Raw genomic sequence first — 19,707 nt, forward strand, 5'->3', positions numbered from 1 at the left:
TATCGACAATTCATTAGGTAGAAAGTGTGAAAAATCTACCAAGTTGGTAGCAGTTCCATTTCTTAAAAGCATTTATAAGTGACCTCGTTGCAGTTACATCGTCCGACAAGGTCTCCCCACTATCGGATTAATGTTATGTGCAGCTCTGTAAATGTTACTCTGTGCTGCGCAGCCTGTGCATCCATCTTGCGTAGACATCAGATCATCACACTGTTGCTGCGACACCTTCTGTACTTGTATGCAATACTTGCTATTAAACACATACCTTTGTAATCATGAAATGTTGAAAGAACACATTCCATTAATTGATTGCAGTGAAGGTGTCCAACCAATGGAGGTTCGACAATAATAATAATAATAATACTACTACTACTACTACTACCACTACCACTACTACTACTACTACTACTGCTGCTGCTGCTGCTGCTGCTACTACTACTACTACTATTACTACTACTACTACTACTACTACTACTACTACTACTACTACTACTACTACTACCCCCAATTATTCTCACCATCTTGTGGAATCGGCAAAGGAAAGTTCTTGGCCAAAGTTTTTCATGAAACAGCTGCCCCTATACCCAAAGTGGGAATGAAGGTGGCAGGGATTTGGAACTTGTCCAGAGTGCCGGCGATAACTCGCCTGCTTTTTGTGGGATCTTCAACCTCCACCACTTAATGCAAGTAGACGAGACACCCAGATTGACGTCCTTCCGAGGGTCGGTGCCCTTCTTTTGCTACAATACTCAGCTGACAGTTTAGCGGCGGGTCGGGAATCAAACCAAGGCTATATATCTCACATGTAAGTGTGCTATCCCTACACCGTCCTGTGAGATATTGCAATTTTTATCAACCATTTGGATATATGCTGCTTGAAGCAATTCTGTGAAATAATGGTGAGAATACACAACAATCAGGCAATGGATATATTCTCTAAATGTAATATAAAGCTGGCTGTGACATCTGCTTGTACTAAAATGGATGCGTGGGGTTAAAAGCCCCTTTCTGAAGTCTAACTATTATGAAGTATTATTTTTCATTAAAAAAACATCAAGGTCATGTGTGATCCTGCATGTGAAAATTGTCATCATCATTAAAATCATCGCCACGTTTGTTTTACCTGGATTTCCCGTACTAGCGGGCCGTTGCGTAAGCATCCCAGGGACTGCCAGAGGCCCTGTGGGATTACCGTAGGCCAAGCTTGTTACACCTGTCGTACCAACAGGTAGCTGAAAGTTCGGGGCCAGGACTCCAGGCTGAAAACAACAGATAGAAAGAAGAAAGCAAAGCCTCAATTACAATGTCGGTTACTATGGCAACCAGGGTGTGCATCAGCCTGAAAATGTATCTGCATCTGGTTTCACTGCTCTTTGGCTCAAGGAACGACCAATTAAATTTTCTTTCTACTAAAATGTTTGTTCTGAACTTATGAGAAGATGTTACTTATAAAGAAGGATGATGTTTCCCCAGGAAAAAAAAAAATTCAGTATGTGCAGTAACAATAGGCCTATGCGCAGGTGATGCATTGCAGAGCCTAGACATTCAGAACATCAGACATCGGAAGCATCGTCGGAAAATCGTGTGGTGTAAAACTGACACACTCAGCCTGCCTTTGGCCACTCTTTTTTGCCTCTAAGGTGAAAAGTCATACACGCAGATCCTCAGTGAAAAGCAAGGCGAATTGTCGCCATACCTGCTGTGAGTTCGAGTTTCCGCCAAGTCAAACCTAAGGGTCCTCAGAAATATTTGTCCACATGCGATTTGACGTACAAACCTGCATGCGGTCAGATGGTACCGGTTTGCAACCTGCGCACTAGGCAGTGTATATAGGTTCTGTGTCTAATTGGCCTGTGTGGGGGCAGTGAGCGACATTACTGCATTGCTGTGTTCTTCACAGAAAAGCATTGTCCAATTCCCGCAGAGTCGACAGCAGAACATTGTCAGCCTCGGGCCTACTTCCATACAGGCTTTGTGTGTGTCTGTCACAGGCGACATAGCCTTCCACTGTCTGCACTGACTCAATGCGAAGCAGTCAATATTCTCGGGAGGAAATGTTGTGTGAACAAGTCTGATGTCGGCCAACGGGGTATGAATCAAATTATAGCGGAAAGGGTGAAATTGAGTCGATACCGCTCCACAAACAAATGCATATTTGATTTACGTACATCCAATTGATTTGTGATCACCGTATGAAATTAAGGCAAATTTGTGCTATGTTACGGGTAAGGTATTTTTTTGGTACGCTGATGACTATGCCTTATATTAATCATACAGTGGCCTAAACATGATGTTTACTCTGCCAGAAGGAGGTAATTGTCAAAAAAGAGAAGACAAAGATGCTACACAATGGAGCGTCGGAATGTTTCGCATACAATGTCCGGGAAATATATGAGAATAACAATGGAGTACAAACATTAACACAGGGTTTGGTTCCTGAATCGTGACTCTGAAACAGTTCTGGATTTGCCCTGCAAGCTCCTCATCACAAACCTTTCATCATCATTTTTCGTCACCCGAGACGCCATGGGATTTCATTGAATTGCACCCTCTCTCCTCCGTACTCCCTACTCCCACCATGAAGTGTAAAGCTCTTAGTCTATTAGTCATTTCTTTGTGTATTTCTCTGCCTCTGCCCACCAGCCCAATTATCAATTTTCCTTTTGACCTACTTTGCATGACAATGACCTCCCTCCTTCCTTAATTTTGGTGTTTTGCAAAACCTAAAAAACCCTCACGCCAAAACTGCTCCAATATAGTGAATGGGAGAACCAATGATACTTAACCGCTATTAGTCAATGCAAGGCGTAATCCCACATCAGACCTGCAGCGTATTCTTGAATTTTTTTTTTAAAACATGGCTGCCCACGGAGAAGGTTATTCAATTATGGACCGGACAGATCTGTCAGCAGCGAAGATCAATTCTCCCGTTGGTCCTTTGTGATTACAATGCCCGCACATCTGAACGGAATCATTCCAATTTAAGCTTGCCAACGAATCTGCCGGACCTCCGATTCCTCCCGTGCGACCGGTGGGAAGGTGTGTGGGGTTTCCAAGTGTGATGGCCCTCACGGTGTCATTATCATTTCAAAACCGACTTGTTCATTTATGCAACACTGGTAACATGCATTAATTCCAGTGAGGAGCCCAGAACGCTAATTTGAAATGCCACCTCCCGTGCCACATATTCCTGAGCATCCCTGGCGTGGCATTACTGCGGAAGAGATTGTACGGCTGAAGATGCATCTCCATGGCAGTGTTGTAATGAATAGTGATACTGTTCACCCTTCTGACAACAAGGCGATTATTTCAATCATGTTTGTTCAGTCGTACAATTGAAAGTCTAGTAATCAAGTATAAACATATTGTGTACATCTTATAGCGTAAGGCGTATTACAGTCTTTCTGAAATGCCTGGCATTGCTGGCCTACTTGTGATTTGTTTTGTAAGATATTCCCTCTCTCTTCCTAACCCCAGGCCACACTGTTCTCCCTGGTACACAACTTATGTTTGCAAATCCCACATGCACTGTTATGGAAGAAGAGAGATAAAAAAAAATTAAGTCGTTCGTACCCCCAGCCCCAGCCTTTGTTCTCGCATCATGAGGTCCATTTCGTCGCCCAGCTTAGAATACTTGTCTGCGTTCAGTGGGCTGTGTGCTCCCATGCCTTCATCTAGCTCCCCATCAGGACTTTCACATCCATTCAGACCTTTCTTGCGTAGCGTCTGTGGAAGGGAAGCAAAACAAGAAGGTGGACAACGAGGTTAGCTGGCTATGATTTCAGCAGCATCATCACATTTGTCACACGGAAACAGTTCTAAGCTTAAATCTGGGCTGGCGTATTTCAGTGTGAAGGGGATTCTCTTGCTGCTCTGCTTTACGGGTCAGAGGTCAATCATTACTCAAACTGGACAGGCTGATAAAACATGGCACACGAGATAAAATGCTTCAAGACTCATTAATAGCGCTGGTAAGACCATAAGCCGAAGAAGAAACAAAGATGAACAGGCACTTGATGTGCAAAGTTAGAAAGATGTTCATGATCATAATTGTTTTTCCAAAGCAGCGTAATTACAAGAAGTGAAGCAGAATCCCATGGTTCTTGCTCTCCAAGATCTATCCAAGAGTCACAAGATCTATCCAAACCTTTTCAAAATACTCCCAACTTCACTTGCTCTACTCTGAGCGAATAAAAGAAAAAGAGGAGAGAACATGAATTTATTCTCATTTCATGCAGATGAGTTTATTAAAATATGCACCGTTGGATTGCATGTAATCTCGGCACATACATCTCATCAAAGATTAAAGTTTCTCCGCACAGCGGGCTCGAGCAGTTTCATTCGACCCCTGTCGGACCCCGTAAACCCTGTGTCACCTTCAGCATCACGACATTCAAATCTCCTCCCAAAATCAGGCCGTTAATAATGCTGGATAAAGGCAGGCCCTGAATTCTAACCAATGACCTTCTAATCACAAACCGGATGTCCTAACTACTGAGTCAACACGGCAGCACATATTATAAATGAACAGCAGGACATGGGGCGAGAGGGTGGGGTAGGCCATGGGGTCGTCTGCAAGCGGTAAAGTGAACAAGGCCTTCGGAACCCAACAAAGAAAATAATTTATAATCTCTGAACTGAAACTGAAAACAAGACGAAGGAAGGAAATGATTTCCAAAGACTTGCAAAGTTTTCAAGACAAGTTAATCTAAATTACTGAGGAAAGTCATAGAAAAAGGTTGACTGGTAAACATGTGACCCGATGCACAAGTTTTCGTTTTCCGGTTTCGGTTATGTCGCTTGTGGAATCGGAGTGCTCAACGAAGTAATCACGCAAGATGTACGTCCATCATGTTCAACTTCCCCATAAGCCCATTGCAAATAAATAATAAACAAGGCATTCACCTACCCATGCTCCCCTCTTCCCCAACACCCCTCACTACCTCAAATGAGCCAAAAAAATAACATCAAATCAAAGCAGTTCACAGGATCAGGCTCTGTATCCGAGCTTGAAACCCAATTACAGACAAGCACAAAGTCCAAGGAAAATGCTGTTTTACATTTGGAGAAGGAACATTGCAATTCCAGAAAGATTGTTATGGATACGTTGCGAGCAGCAGTGCAATTGCAATCCACTTTGCATGAAAAGCTTACAGCTTCATTAGGATTCCACCGAACAGATTGTCCTGGAGAGGAACGAAGTGGAGAAAGTCTTGGCAGCTCAACTGGAATGTGTAGGAAGCCGTCTGCCTCACAACCCCATTAGTGCCTGGACCTAATGGCGGCCGGATGCTAATTTCATTTTTAGGGTGGAAAAGATACTGTCTAAGAATTAGCTCTATCCTCCTGTTAGCTCCAAATTTCACAGCCTGTTCGCTCTCCAGAACTCCCACTGAGACAGCCTTCTGCTCCCCAAACCCACTCCTTTTCTTTATCCGCCACTCTCCTCTAAATGTGCCACATACTGGCAGTGGGCGTTGGGTGAGAAAGAACATCCATATAATTGTTCTCGGTGGAAGTTTTATTTGAAATTTTTTTTTTTATACGGAGTAGAAAAGATAAAAATTATAACAAGAACAAATAATGGGACTTTTTTCTTCTACAACTACAAGCCACATCATGTCGGTCTCTGTCCCAGCTGTCCAGTCAAGCAGAAGAATTGGAGCCATGGCTAAGAGGTTTGCAGTACGGCTTGACACGTCTGTCTCATGTTGGAACATGCACAACCCTTCGCTCTCATCTTTCCTCCTGTGATGCACAAAGCAATGAACCAGCGCTTTTGTCTTGCTTCCAATTTTTACCGGAGTCACATTCATAAGTCAAAGTGACTGGATAATTAAGGGGCTCACTTGGGTACCGAATAAATACCTGGGGGGAAAGGAGATGAAGTGAGCTGGCTGAGATGTGTACAGCTGTATCTAATATGCAATTTCTGTTGAGGTCTGAGCTTCATCCCACTCGGTTGCTTGACAGTAGGTAAAAACGGAGAAGTTGTGCAAAGGAGTTTGGGGGTATTCGCGAGACCATTTCCTGGGGTGATGATGACTATCCTACACAAGACCTGTGGAACCAGCCGTGCATGTAACCCTTTGTGCTTGGTTCAAACAAGTTGAGCAAGCCTCACCCGCATTCTTTATTCCGTGCCTTTTACCGATAAACAACTCTGCCCATTTAAGGAAGTTGGATATGCAGTTCAGCAGAATGGATAATAAAGAACAGGAGGCAAAAGTGGATTTGCTGCCAAATCAGTGACATCGCAAATAATGGCACCAACCCTGCCAAATAAAAATCCCAAGCAAGATGAATCTCTCCCAAGTGAGACTTTTGTGGACATCTTGAGGGCAGCATAGCTATCTATTTACCAAAATAAAACCCTTTAGATTATATAGACCTTAAACTACTAGTTGGATTCCGCTGCATGAGCGAATGACACTACCTTCTTTTTCTAAGTGGTGCTTGTATTAACCGACTAGTATTCAATGGCTGTGCCAACGAGGAACGGTTGCTTACCTTGAGTGGCTGATAAGTGCCAAGGATCAGATGTCAACAATGACGCCAGGATTGTTTTCGGAAACAACGCTGACAAGGAGGAAACCAAACATGGCTCGAAGGAAGTTTCATCAATATTGCATTAATATTTCATTTTTCAGAGCAAGTAAGGGTTACGTGTCTGTGGGTGTGGGGAAGGTTCTTCTGATTGACTGAGCGGTTATGCCTAGTCCTTAAACAGTCCTTAAAAAACAAGACCAAAAGTCTAACAGCGGCGTAGGCCAGGCTTGTAAAATATATTAAACCACAAACACATATTAGCTTTTCGAACAGTCGCTAATGCTGTTTATAACATTAAACAAAGAAATTTGGAGCAATCTCGACATCAATGAGGTCGGTTTTACTAACAGAACTGAGCGAAGATCTACAGTAATCTAGATTATACCCCACAAGGGTTGGAGGTGTGCTCATTTACCAAGCAGCTAGCTAGCGTTTGCCAAGCCAGCTATTCCTTAATGGTTTTGAATGGAGTGGTTGTGGAATGCTCTCCACAGGAAACTTGGTAAATGAACACACCCAATGTTTTTGAGACCCGACCATAGATCGCCTGTAATCTACATACCCCAAAGATGAATGGCCCTTCCTGCCACTCCCGTAGTGAGCGGGTATACTTGTAAATTCAAATGTCGGTCGGTGCAGTCAGCCGTCGTAATGACATCATTGACGTAATGATGTGACGGCCACAAAACTGATATATTTTAACTTCCAGTAATGCCTCGGTCACAAATGGCCTGCGGCGTGTTGGCGGCGGCCGTAAGTCCCCAAATTTGCCATAACCGTGCGGTGGCCGCACGGTAGATATGGTAGCCGTGAGGCGATCTCAAGGTTTTTTGCTCGTCGCAGGGGCTTACGATTTGTTTAATTTGACATTAAACTTTTTTTCGGAAATCGCTAGGCCGTAGGCCGCAACCCCACCGCATGTAGTATCGCAAGGTCTTGCGGCCTCCGTGGGATGGCCGTACGATGTTCTAAATATCATACGGCGGCCGTGCAGTGACTTTAGTGCTGCCGTACGATGGCCTAACGGCAACCGTGACAACCGCAACAACCGTGCGGGTGCCTTGCGATTGCCTTGCGGTCGCCGTGAGGGCGCCTCGCGGTTTGCCTCGCGGTCTCCTCACGCATTTTGATTTCATGACTTTTACGATTGCCGTGCGGACCCTGTAACATTTGTGAACACTGCTGCCGCAGCCCGAAAAGCCGTACGATTTGTAAAAATCCCATCTACAAACCGCAGACCGCAGAACCGTGCGGCGGCAGCATCATATGTGACTAAGGCATTAGTTTGCAGTTACTACGAAGGGATTAGTGTTATGATTAGATTTACTATAATATTAATGTTACGTTATCATTATTTCGAAAATGATATAACTATCAAAAAACCGAGGCGAATTCCTTACTTCTGCAGTTATTAATAATAGTGCTGAACAATGCTTATCACTGATCATGAACCATACACCGCTTCAATTCATTAACCTTCAATTCACGACATTGGGATTAAAGTATTATGGTTATATTTGCAATATTATTATTAGAACTATTACGAAAAAATACAACTGAAACGATACACTACTGTATGAAGAAACCTGGGCTTAATTTGTCCAAACATGAGTCATAATGCCTAAGGCCTATACCTACCGTATTGTTAGAAAAGACGCAACGCCGATGCTTTCGATATTTCATGGTCATTTTAACAATCGGTTTGTTTGTGTTTCACACAGAATGAAAAACATAAAGGTAGAGCATTGCGATTGTGATATATGACAGGTTCGACGATATGTTTGGCATGAACAGCATATAAAGCAAAATGGCGGTGTGTGGAGAGTCAGCAGCCGCATCGCCGTAATGACATCAGATGTAATCACATCACCCTGTCATGTGACCAGATTCTCAGCTCTGATTGGTATACGTTTGAGGGAACATACATACATACATGCGGACGGACAAACACTGTTTAGACGGCTCTGCCCGATGGGCTACGCCGTAAAAACATTCAAAACAACTTTCCAAACAAGTGATAATGAGAAATCAGGACAAACTAGAATGGCACTCAGTAGAGTGCAAACCTCCGCCACGCTGAACAATTTACGTTTTATATCCCACTCATAGGCCGGATCTGAATCCAAACCTGAACCTAAATCGAATCGACTTTTTTCTTTTCAACTAAGCAACTCATGCGCCAAGTTTTGTCCAAATCCGTCAACAACTTTTTGAAATACCATGCTGTACTCCATACCGTTTATTGTGATGAGAAACACACCTGGTGTGCAAGTCATTGCTAAAGAGGTAAGAACAGACAACATAAAGGTCACACACTGCACTAAATGTGCCCGATTCGACCCAAGAACCTATATGACTTCCGAGCAGCACGATCGTCACGTGGGTCATGCTCCAAGTCATGGTCAGCCATCTAAGATTCTGAACGTATTTTCTAGGTTACTTTCAGATTGCCATCTTCTTCTTCTTCTACTACTTTTCTGTTGATTATTTTTTGCATTGTTTCTTCAGTAAATACATTATTACCCTGCCTGTCTGCCTGTCTGGCAGTCAAAAAATTGAAATCATTCCAAACAGAAAACTCACTGTTTTTAGAGATGTCATAAAGGACACAAACAACAGGCATGAAGATCTAATTTAACGTGTCAGATAATGTGGTGTAAAACACGGTGCATCAATGACAATAAACTTTCGGGAAAAATTTTTTACAACCTTTAAAATCCTTATTGTCCCCTCGCCCATTCGACAAGGTCTGAGACGGAGGACATTAAAATGAGCTCTGTCGAAACTGACCAATCATCCGTCCATGGCTGCCGCATACACAAAAGTACAAAAGTCGATGCACTTTTGTGTACGCGATATTTCAAAAACCATTGAACATTTAGTTTTCATATTGCAGATATCTATTCCTCAACCTGATTAGATCACAGTGGTGGTTGGCTGAATGCAGTTGCCATGGCAACCAACTCGACAACTTAGCTTGTGTACCCGATATTTAAAAAACCGTTCAAGATTTAGCTTTCATATTACACTGATCTATTCCTCATATCGTCCAAAATGTGGGGGACCTGGAGAATCAGCTCCTTGTTTTATTACCTCCACAACCTAAGGTGGACAGGCATTATGTTTTCACCATTGTCTGACTGGTAGTCTGTCTGGTTGTCTGTCTGTCTGTCTGTGAGCAGGATATCGCAAAATGTCACGGACGGATTTGAACAAAACTTGGTGAACAGGTTGGGCTCATGATAAGGACGAATTGCTTTGATTTTGGTGAAGATCTGAATATGGATTCGGATGTGAGAATTATTTAATTGTTGAAGTGATTGTTCACCATTGAGTGATAGGGCTAAAAAGTTATGGGCGGATTTGGACCAAACTTGGTGAATGAGTTGGTTAGGTGACAAGAACAAGCTGATTCGATTTTGGTTCGGGTGCGAATCCAGATTTGGCCTATCAGTGGATACAAAACATAAACTGTTCAGCCTGGCGGAGGTATGGCTCTACCGAGTGCCATTGTAGTTTTAAAAGTGATTATTCATAATTGAGAGGTCAAAGCAATCTTGGATATTTACAAGACTTCTTGATAAATGGTGTTTATCAAGACTTTTGATAAACTCACTCGGACCGTCTCAACAATGTTTCAATACTGTATTCAGTTGCCTTTATTTATTTATTTGAATTGGTCAGTTGACATTTGACATTCTAGTTATGGTTCATTTAACTTACACTTCCTGAACTTACATATGTCATTTCACTTAACCTATTGGAGAGGTCTGCATACATGTTACAAATAATAACCATGTCACCTTGATTTCATATTTTTGAGGGAAGGGGTGAATCCAGATTATTTGTCTTTCTTACTACTTGCTATACTCACCCTCTCAACATTCACCCTGCTGCTCTTCACTACCTAATTTTGCATTAAAAAAAAAAAGGTGAGCAGACAAATATTACCATAAAAGCACCACACATCTGCTTGTATATATAAGCAGCTTTCCCTTTGAATCAAACGTTTGCTTTGATGAATCTATGCTTTTCATCGTTGCCACATCACACTTCACTAAACCACCTACACCCCAACACCACCGACCCCCGCTATCAACAGCCAACTCCCACTCACAGCGGAGCCATGCCATCCCTGGAATCAGGATCCATTTTGGTCAGGAATGTTTGCCAGTCCCCAAGGCTTTGCATTACCAGCCAGCTTCTCTCCCTCACCTCTACCCCAACCATGGCCCCACCTCATCTTCCACCCCTCAGCTCTGACCTCCATATTCCAAACATTACAAACGTGCTCAGCTGTTCCTACACCTGTTCAAATGATCTACTGGTTCCTCAGTCTCACCTCTCCCTTGCCATCATTGCCTGCACTTTCTCTGACTTGTTTACCTTTAACTCTGTCACTCACAATCCTCACTTGACAGCCTTTCTTGGCCCAAACCCAAACCTTTAACCTGCATACTTCTAGTTTTATTTACAAACCAGTGTAGAAAAAATTAAATTTTATTCTTCAACTTGACTCTTTGCAAGCTACAAAGGATGAATGTGTTATGTGCAATTGTTAAAACCCTTCTGAGCAAATTTGTTTGATTCACCACATTACAAAAAGTCAACTTACTCCCACCTGTGGAAAACCACCTCCCCTGTAGCAGACACCTTGATTACCTGCTCAAAATGGTGTTCTCTTAGCCTGGGAGGTGTGTGCTAGGCCCTTGCCCAACCCTCATAAGGTTCCCATCCGATAGGGCCTGCCTGAGTATACTGTTCACTCACAAGACCATAAAAGGCAGACTTCGCTGTTGCTCAGTCTAAGGGAATACACGGTCCGACACCAAAACATTTAGCTTACAGTTCAACACATGGCATTGGAGATGCGGCTCTTTGTAGGTGGATATGAAAAGGCAAACAAACAAGGACACATCATGAAATTAGAATCCCAACTCAAAAGATCTCCATTAAAAATAATGATCATTTGGATTATGTGAAAATACAGTGGTAGGTCTACAATCTACACAACCTTTCAGGATTTGAAAGGTGGTCTTATTGGTAGCACCCAGGCCTCTTGAAATGCCAAGTCTGGATTAAATTTCTGATGATAATAAGAATCCAACATGTTTACGGCTGCCCATTAGTGTCAAAATGAACCATTCCAGATAGACCACCAAGAAAGATAGGCCACAAAGAAAGATAGACCAAACAGCCTAATTTTGTTGACAAGTTTAAGTGTGCAGATTGAAGTTGTTAGAAGGACGTACATCAAACTTATTTAAGTGCATGACATAGGACATAATTATGGTGGGTAAACAAGGATCCATATGTTTATTACATCTATCTATAATTCCAGTAATCTCTGTGTGTATGTTTGTATGTTTGTATGTTTGTATGTTTGTATGTCTGTGACCGCTGTTTCTCGACAACCACGGGTCCGATATACTTTAAACTTGCCAGGTATATTGCTGGGGACCCGAGGATGTGCCTTTTCAAGGTTTCATATTAATCGGACAAGTAGTTACCGAGCTATGTCCAAAAAACGATTCAACCAATCAGAGAGCAGCGAGCTATCACGTGTGCCGAACGTGGCGAACAGACTCTGCCTCGGACGGCACATTTGAGAGCGTATTCATTTATTTCACGTTGGAAAACTATGTTGCCGTTAAACTATGTTTTAAAACTAATTAAAACGAATTTGCGATTCATCGTATTCATCGCTTCACATTTGCGACAGTGAAGACTTCACTTCCGGCAGCCAATCACAGAACGCGTTGTTGCGAGCCCGAGAGCCTGCGCCATTACGGTTCGTAATTCGATTTCTTCCGGAGAAAATAATAATTTCTCGATTTCTTATGCGCATTATTTCTCCCAATTCAGTCAGAGCGAAGGGCGGAAGCGAAGAGCGTTGTTTTTTTTGTTTACGGGCGTACGGGCGTACGGGCGGGGTAGAGCGTACGGGTAGCGTTTTTTTTTTTTTTTGGCAAGGAACGGGCACCCACGTACGGGCATGCCCTAGTATGTAAAATGGTGGCATTTTTGACTACCCACTCAACCCACGCTTTCTCTTGAGCATATAAATAGATGACCCACCGAGAGGTCTCTTTCTTCATCCAAAGCCTGGTTGGTAAATGAGATGTCAGCTCCCAAAATGATGTGTTAGCTCCCAAAGTGATGAAGCTGAGTGTACGGGCCTATAAGCTCGCCATCGCCGAATGGTTGGTGGTGTCTCTCCGTCTCCGTGCTCCCCCCCCCCCCCCCCGCCCCTCCCCAAGGTATCTGCAAAACACATGCGGTCCACCAGCAATCCCCTCCAAGTGAACCTTCCTAAACCCAGAACCATTGGACACCTGAACTCATTTATTCCTCTCTTTTCCCACCTGTGAAACCACCTTCCGCACTCTCTTCAATCTCATTTTTCCCTCCCGGAATTCACGACAGCTGTTCACCACCATCTCAGATCATCCCCCATCCAAAACCATGATATTTTCTACTCCCCTTATACCACCTCTCACCCACCCCAAAATTTTGCTCATGTATCCATCTTGTCCACCCCTTGTGTTCTCCCCTAACCCTCATCATTAGCTGCATCGCTTGTGCATCCATCTCCGTCTACCTTCTCCCTCCATCCTGCGGCTTCCCTTTGTTATGTTGTGCCCTGATCTGTTCTCCTCCACAAGCCTAGACCATATATAAAAACACCCAAGGCCTAGTTGACCCTAATGTTGTCGACCCGCTTTTTGACTGAGGCTGGCAGCATGTACATGGAGTAAAGGAGGACAATCCATCTCGATATTTATCTTTGGAACATTACTGATCAACTGGTTGTCTCAATTTATCATAAGTATAAGTTGTTCTGACATGCTGGTGCAGAGGTACCGCACCTTTACCTTTGAGCTATCTCATCTGGGATTGATTCTCGACCTGACTATAATATGCTGTTGCATCGCAAAATGTGCCGTCCTTCAGATGTACGTTAAGCTGAAGCTAAGTATGTATGTTTGTATGTTTGTATGTTTGTATGTCTGTGACCGCTGTTTCTCGACAACCACGGGTCCGATATACTTTAAACTTGCCAGGTATATTGCTGGGGACCCGAGGATGTGCCTTTTCAAGGTTTCATATTAATCGGACAAGTAGTTACCGAGCTATGTCCAAAAAACGATTCAACCAATCAGAGAGCAGCGAGCTATCACGTGTGCCGAACGTGGCGAACAGACTCTGCCTCGGACGGCACATTTGAGAGCGTATTCATTTATTTCACGTTGGAAAACTATGTTGCCGTTAAACTATGTTTTAAAACTAATTAAAACTAATTTGCGATTCATCGTATTCATCGCTTCACATTTGCGACAGTGAAGACTTCACTTCCGGCAGCCAATCACAGAACGCGTTGTTGCGAGCCCGAGAGCCTGCGCCATTACGGTTCGTAATTCGATTTCTTCCGGAGAAAATAATAATTTCTCGATTTCTTATGCGCATTATTTCTCCCAATTCAGTCAGAGCGAAGGGCGGAAGCGAAGAGCGTTGTTTTTTTTGTTTACGGGCGTACGGGCGTACGGGCGGGGTAGAGCGTACGGGTAGCGTTTTTTTTTTTTTTGGCAAGGAACGGGCACCCACGTACGGGCATGCCCTAGTATGTAAAATGGTGGCATTTTTGACTACCCACTCAACCCACGCTTTCTCTTGAGCATATAAATAGATGACCCACCGAGAGGTCTCTTTCTTCATCCAAAGCCTGGTTGGTAAATGAGATGTCAGCTCCCAAAATGATGTGTTAGCTCCCAAAGTGATGAAGCTGAGTGTACGGGCCTATAAGCTCGCCATTGCCGAATGGTTGGTGGTGTCTCTCCGTCTCCGTGCTCCCCCCCCCCCCCGCCCCTCCCCAAGGTATCTGCAAAACACATGCGGTCCACCAGCAACCCCCTCCAAGTGAACCTTCCTAAACCCAGAACCATTGGACACCTGAACTCATTTATTCCTCTCTTTTCCCACCTGTGAAACCACCTTCCGCACTCTCTTCAATCTCATTTTTCCCTCCCGGAATTCACGACAGCTGTTCACCACCATCTCAGATCATCCCCCATCCAAAACCATGATATTTTCTACTCCCCTTATACCACCTCTCACCCACCCCAAAATTTTGCTCATGTATCCATCTTGTCCACCCCTTGTGTTCTCCCCTAACCCTCATCATTAGCTGCATCGCTTGTGCGTCCATCTCCGTCTACCTTCTCCCTCCATCCTGCGGCTTCCCTTTGTTATGTTGTGCCCTGATCTGTTCTCCTCCACAAGCCTAGACCATATATAAAAACACCCAAGGCCTAGTTGACCCTAATGTTGTCGACCCGCTTTTTGACTGAGGCTGGCAGCATGTACATGGAGTAAAGGAGGACAATCCATCTCGATATTTATCTTTGGAACATTACTGATCAACTGGTTGTCTCAATTTATCATAAGTATAAGTTGTTCTGACATGCTGGTGCAGAGGTACCGCACCTTTACCTTTGAGCTATCTCATCTGGGATTGATTCTCGACCTGACTATAATATGCTGTTGCATCGCAAAATGTGCCGTCCTTCAGATGTACGTTAAGCTGACCCGTATGCTAGCATTAGCTGGTGGACATTACAAGATGCCTCGGTGTCCTTTGACAAAGATCAGGTGAGTTATCACGCATAGTGACTCTAACCAAACAGAGGGGACTGCATCAGCTGCACAGACACACTCCCCAGAAATGGAGCAAACTAACATATGTCTCGGCCGTACTTTTAAAATTACGTACTTCACATACTCACATGAGAATGATATATAATGACATGACAATGAGAAAATTCACTGAAAGCATAAGAGTGGCTCAAAGCAAAAGTTCTGTGGAACATAGTTTATAAAAAGGCAAGCACAGCAGTACCTGACCTCCGCCACACAGAATAGTTTATGTTTTGGATTCCACGGCTCTGGATCTGGACCTGGCACAAAATCGAATCGGCTTGTTCTTGTCGCCGAACCAACTCATCTACCTAGTTTTGGCATAAGTCGTCAACAACTTATTGAAATATCATGTGATATAGCGTTTTGCCCATATCACTCAATGGTGAACAATCATTTGAAAAATAAAAAATTCGCTTATCCAGGTCCGGATTTGGATCTTCACCAAAATCGAATCAATTTTCCCTCGTCACCCACCCAATCTGTCTGACAAGTTTCATTCAAATTCTTCCACAACTTCTTGCGATATCGTGTTATATATCGTTTTTAGCCGTATCACTCAAAGGTGAAGATTCACGAAAAAATTATTTGATCCAGATCCGGATCTTCACCAAAATCGAATCATTTCGTCCTTGTCACATACCCAACCTCTCCACCAAATTTCGTCCAAATCCGTCCACAACCTTTTGAGATACCCTGTTCACAAACAGACAAACAGACAGACAAGGGTGAAAACATAACCTTCGATCCACCATCGGTGGCAGAGGTATGTAACTATAACAGGACTCGGTAGAGCACATACCTCCGCCATGCTGAACGGTTTACGTTTTGTATTCCACTGAGAGGCCGGATCTGAATCCAGACCTGAACAAAAATTGAATCAGCTTGTTCTTGTAACCTACCCTACCTGTCCACCAAGTTTCATCTGAATGTATCCACAACGTTTTGAGATATCATGCTATGCTTTATGCTGTTTTGGTCCCATCTCTCAATGGTGAAGAAGAATCACTTTATTAAATAAATAAATAAAAATCCAGATCCAGATCTTCATCAAAATCTCATCAATTCGTTCTGGTCACACACCCAGCCAGCCCATGCAATTTCATCTGAATCCGTCCTCAACCTTTTGAGATATCCTGTCCACAAACAAACACACAGGTGTGGAAATGTAACTTCCGTCCTTCGCAAATGGCAAAGGCCCAATAATCAGTAAAAAAAATAATAATAAAAAAAAAAAAATTATGGGCATAAAATATAACAGGTAAAAGAACCTAAGGTTACCAAGGTGAGAAAAAAACGGACTCTCAGTGAATGGCAATGGAAAAGGACAGATCTAAGATGTCAGGCCTTTCTCCAGTCAGGAGGTACTAATGGTAGTACCGATTCTTTAATAACCATGGCAGCTTCAAAACTGCTTCCTGTTGAGTTGTTACCAAAAGCAGATCGCAAGCAACATGCTCCTTGAGGCAGTAGCTGCTGTGGCAATGGTTTCCATGGAGATGTGCCAGCAAGTGACAAAGGAGCCAGTTAACCCTTAGATTGCCACCAGTGCAATTGGTCTGTGTCTCACAAGATCAGGGCAGGTCTTCGTACTCGCTTCGGCAGGACATATTCAAAATTGGAAAGCAGGTCTACATTTCACATGAACATGTTAGGCCTTCGCACTACTCCATCATGCCAAGCATCATCAGGTCGGTACATAATATTGTGTCCAAAGCATGTCATGGCAGGCCTACATTTTATAAACTTCACATGATCCACGAGTGGCACAGTCTGTACCTGAGAGCTAGCTGTCCTGCTATATAAAATAAGGCAATTCCCTGTGTATGTCGTACATCTGATAATTATAGAACTGATGACAGATAACTGAAGAACGGCTTAATGGAATGAAATCCAACTTGGTACAAGTATGAATGAATGATGTAAATATGAACTGATTAGATTTGGGGTCACAAGGTCAAAGATCAGAGGTCATGTTAGGTGAAAATCCTTTTACTGCGATAACTTGTAAACCAGTGATGGGATTTTGACCAAAGTAGGTACAAGTATGTATTGTAATGTAAAGGTCAACTGATTTGATTTTGGGGTTAATAGGTCAAAGGTCAGAGTCTCAATTTAAGTTTATAACTTGAGAATGGCTGAAGGGGATCTAAGTCAAACTTAGTACAGGTATGTATAATGATGTAAGTATGAACTAATTAGATGGGATCACAAGGTCAAATGACAGAGGTCATATTAGGTTAAAAAAAACAATCCTGTTACCACGATAACCTGTGCACCAGTGATGGGATTTTGACCAAAGTTGGTACAAATATGTACCATGATGCAAAGAGGAACTGCTTCGATTTCTGCATTAAAGGTCAAAGGTCAGAGGGCATGTCAGGAAAAATGTGATACTTGAAAACAGCTGAATGTATTTACAAGTAAGTATAATTATATAGTAATCATGTCGGCGGAGGCATATCTGTCGATGTCACAATGTCGAAGAGTGCCGTTCTAGTTTAATTATTTTTAAATAAATGAGTACACGAAGTGGGGGTGAAGGGGGGGGGGGGAGGGGTGATAGGTCGAGTCTGTGCAATTATTTGACAATCCACTAATTTAAAAATGTTTCTTGCTATTTGGTACAGTTCCAACCGTTTCCAGTGATCTATGGCTAATGAAGGAGCTTGTGCATGTATTACAGGCAGGACGAGGACACCAGCATTGACATGAACCACAAGGACATTGGTAGACAATGGACAAATGAACACAATGAGTATATGTGGGATTTGAATCCAGGATTCCAACATAATGACCCATGCGCTCATATGGAAACTCCAAGCAAACAAACCCATATTTACAGAATATGTGAGTGAGGTTGTTAAATTATCTATTGATGAGGTAAAAGTTTTACAATATTTTTTTCTCCATAAATAAAATGTCGTTTTTTGTAATCGAGTTCTTTAGCCAGTTGCCCCATTATTGGAAGCAAATTCTCGTACTTTCTGTTTGGCCGAAGATTTAACAATTGCAGAGGACACCGATGTTTTTGTAATACAAATCCAAGAGACAAAGTTCCAGATGCATTCTTCATCTGTATGGGGCTGGAGGGCATAGACCCGTGTTTGGTGGCACACACAAGGGGATGGGGAGAAGAGGTGAAAAGTTCTCTCATCTTTGCATACATAATTTTTATATGGACTCAGAGGCAGACAACATGTGAAGATCCAAGATAGGTAACAATTTACCAAACTATGGGATGCAAGATAACGAACTTTATATTTGAATTATTTTTTAGAAAAAGAAAATATCGACACCAGATGTGCTTACTACCACTGCTATCAGATAGGTATTACAACAAATAAGATAATCTATTACTAAAAGGAGAATCGTGTGTGTGTGTGTGTGTGTGTGTTCGTCACTCCAACGGTACCATTTTTATTATTCTACGACAGCAGAGACACTTTAGAGTAAAGCGTGACGGACACGGAAGGAGCACACAAAATAATATACAGTAAGACTTCTCAAGGCAATGGAAAAACGTATAAAAGTCACTGATTGAGCCCATAAACAACAACAATCACAGTCACACCGACAGCAACAACAACAACAACAACAACAACAACAACAACAACGTGTAATAAAATATCAGTTTCCATGTGTTTCACTTCCTATTACATCCTCATTGAGATTCATAGCTGTGCGTGTGTGGTTGTGTAAAATCTCCATGGAGATGCAATATATTTGTGAAGTACAACATGCTGTCCTTTGGTCAAATTCGTCAGCGAAGCTATGGGTCTTATATGCTCGTGTATACTGTAATCTATCTATAATTCCAGTAATCTCTGTGTGTATGTGTGTGTGTCTGTGTGTGTGTGTGTGTGTGTGTTTGTCTGTGACCGCTGTTTCTCGACAACCACGGGTCCGATCTAATTGAAACTTGCCAGGTATATTGCTGGGGACCCGAGGATGTGCCTTTTCAAGGTTTGAAATTAATCGGACAAGTGGTTCCCAAGGTATGGTCACCGTACTCGCAAGCCGTTCGCTTTGGCTTTGCGAATGAACCAAACCATTTCATGTAAATAGAGGGGGGGGTTCTGTGGTCGTTACTGCCACGTGGTTTCAAAGTTTTTTTTTGTTGTTGTTGTTTGCACGCATGTTTTTTTGCACGCACGTACGGGCAAGCACGTGCGGGCACGCCCTAGTATTCTAAATCTGGACAAAAGTACAGGAATAAAACATTTAATGGCAGAATTAATATCCTGAACAAAACTTACTCCCTTTGTCCATGTCCAGCTGCCCACCCCCTACCCCCCCCCCCCCCCCCCAAGATTACACATGTTTTTTCCAGAAACCGACACCAGGTTACCCTCTTCGTGTCAAAGTGCTTGCCTCTATTCCTTCAATCCTATATTCTGTCCTCCTGGGAACCGACTCCCTGTGTCTGTTGTCTTCTGCTGCTCTTTCTAATCTTCAAATAAT

General features: G+C 43.0%; 1 protein-coding gene across 13 annotated transcripts in view; it reads right to left on the reverse strand.

The window, feature by feature from the left end:
- Window positions 1-19,707, reverse strand: part of LOC137429802 (myocyte-specific enhancer factor 2C) — a 214,021-nt gene that overhangs the window by 77,391 nt on the left and 116,923 nt on the right. For all 13 annotated transcript variants that reach the window (XM_078779861.1, XM_078779872.1, XM_078779865.1 and 10 more), the window contains 2 exons: window positions 3,574-3,726; window positions 1,124-1,259 (listed from right to left, as the gene is read on the reverse strand). In XM_078779861.1, the coding sequence (XP_078635987.1) occupies window positions 1,124-1,259; window positions 3,574-3,726 (289 nt within the window). The remainder of the gene's footprint in view (window positions 1-1,123; window positions 1,260-3,573; window positions 3,727-19,707) is intronic.

The sequence above is a fragment of the Myxine glutinosa genome, chromosome 6 (genome assembly GCF_964187855.1).
Source record: "Myxine glutinosa chromosome 6, kmMyxGlut1.1, whole genome shotgun sequence".
Lineage (NCBI taxonomy): Eukaryota > Metazoa > Chordata > Myxini > Myxiniformes > Myxinidae > Myxine > Myxine glutinosa.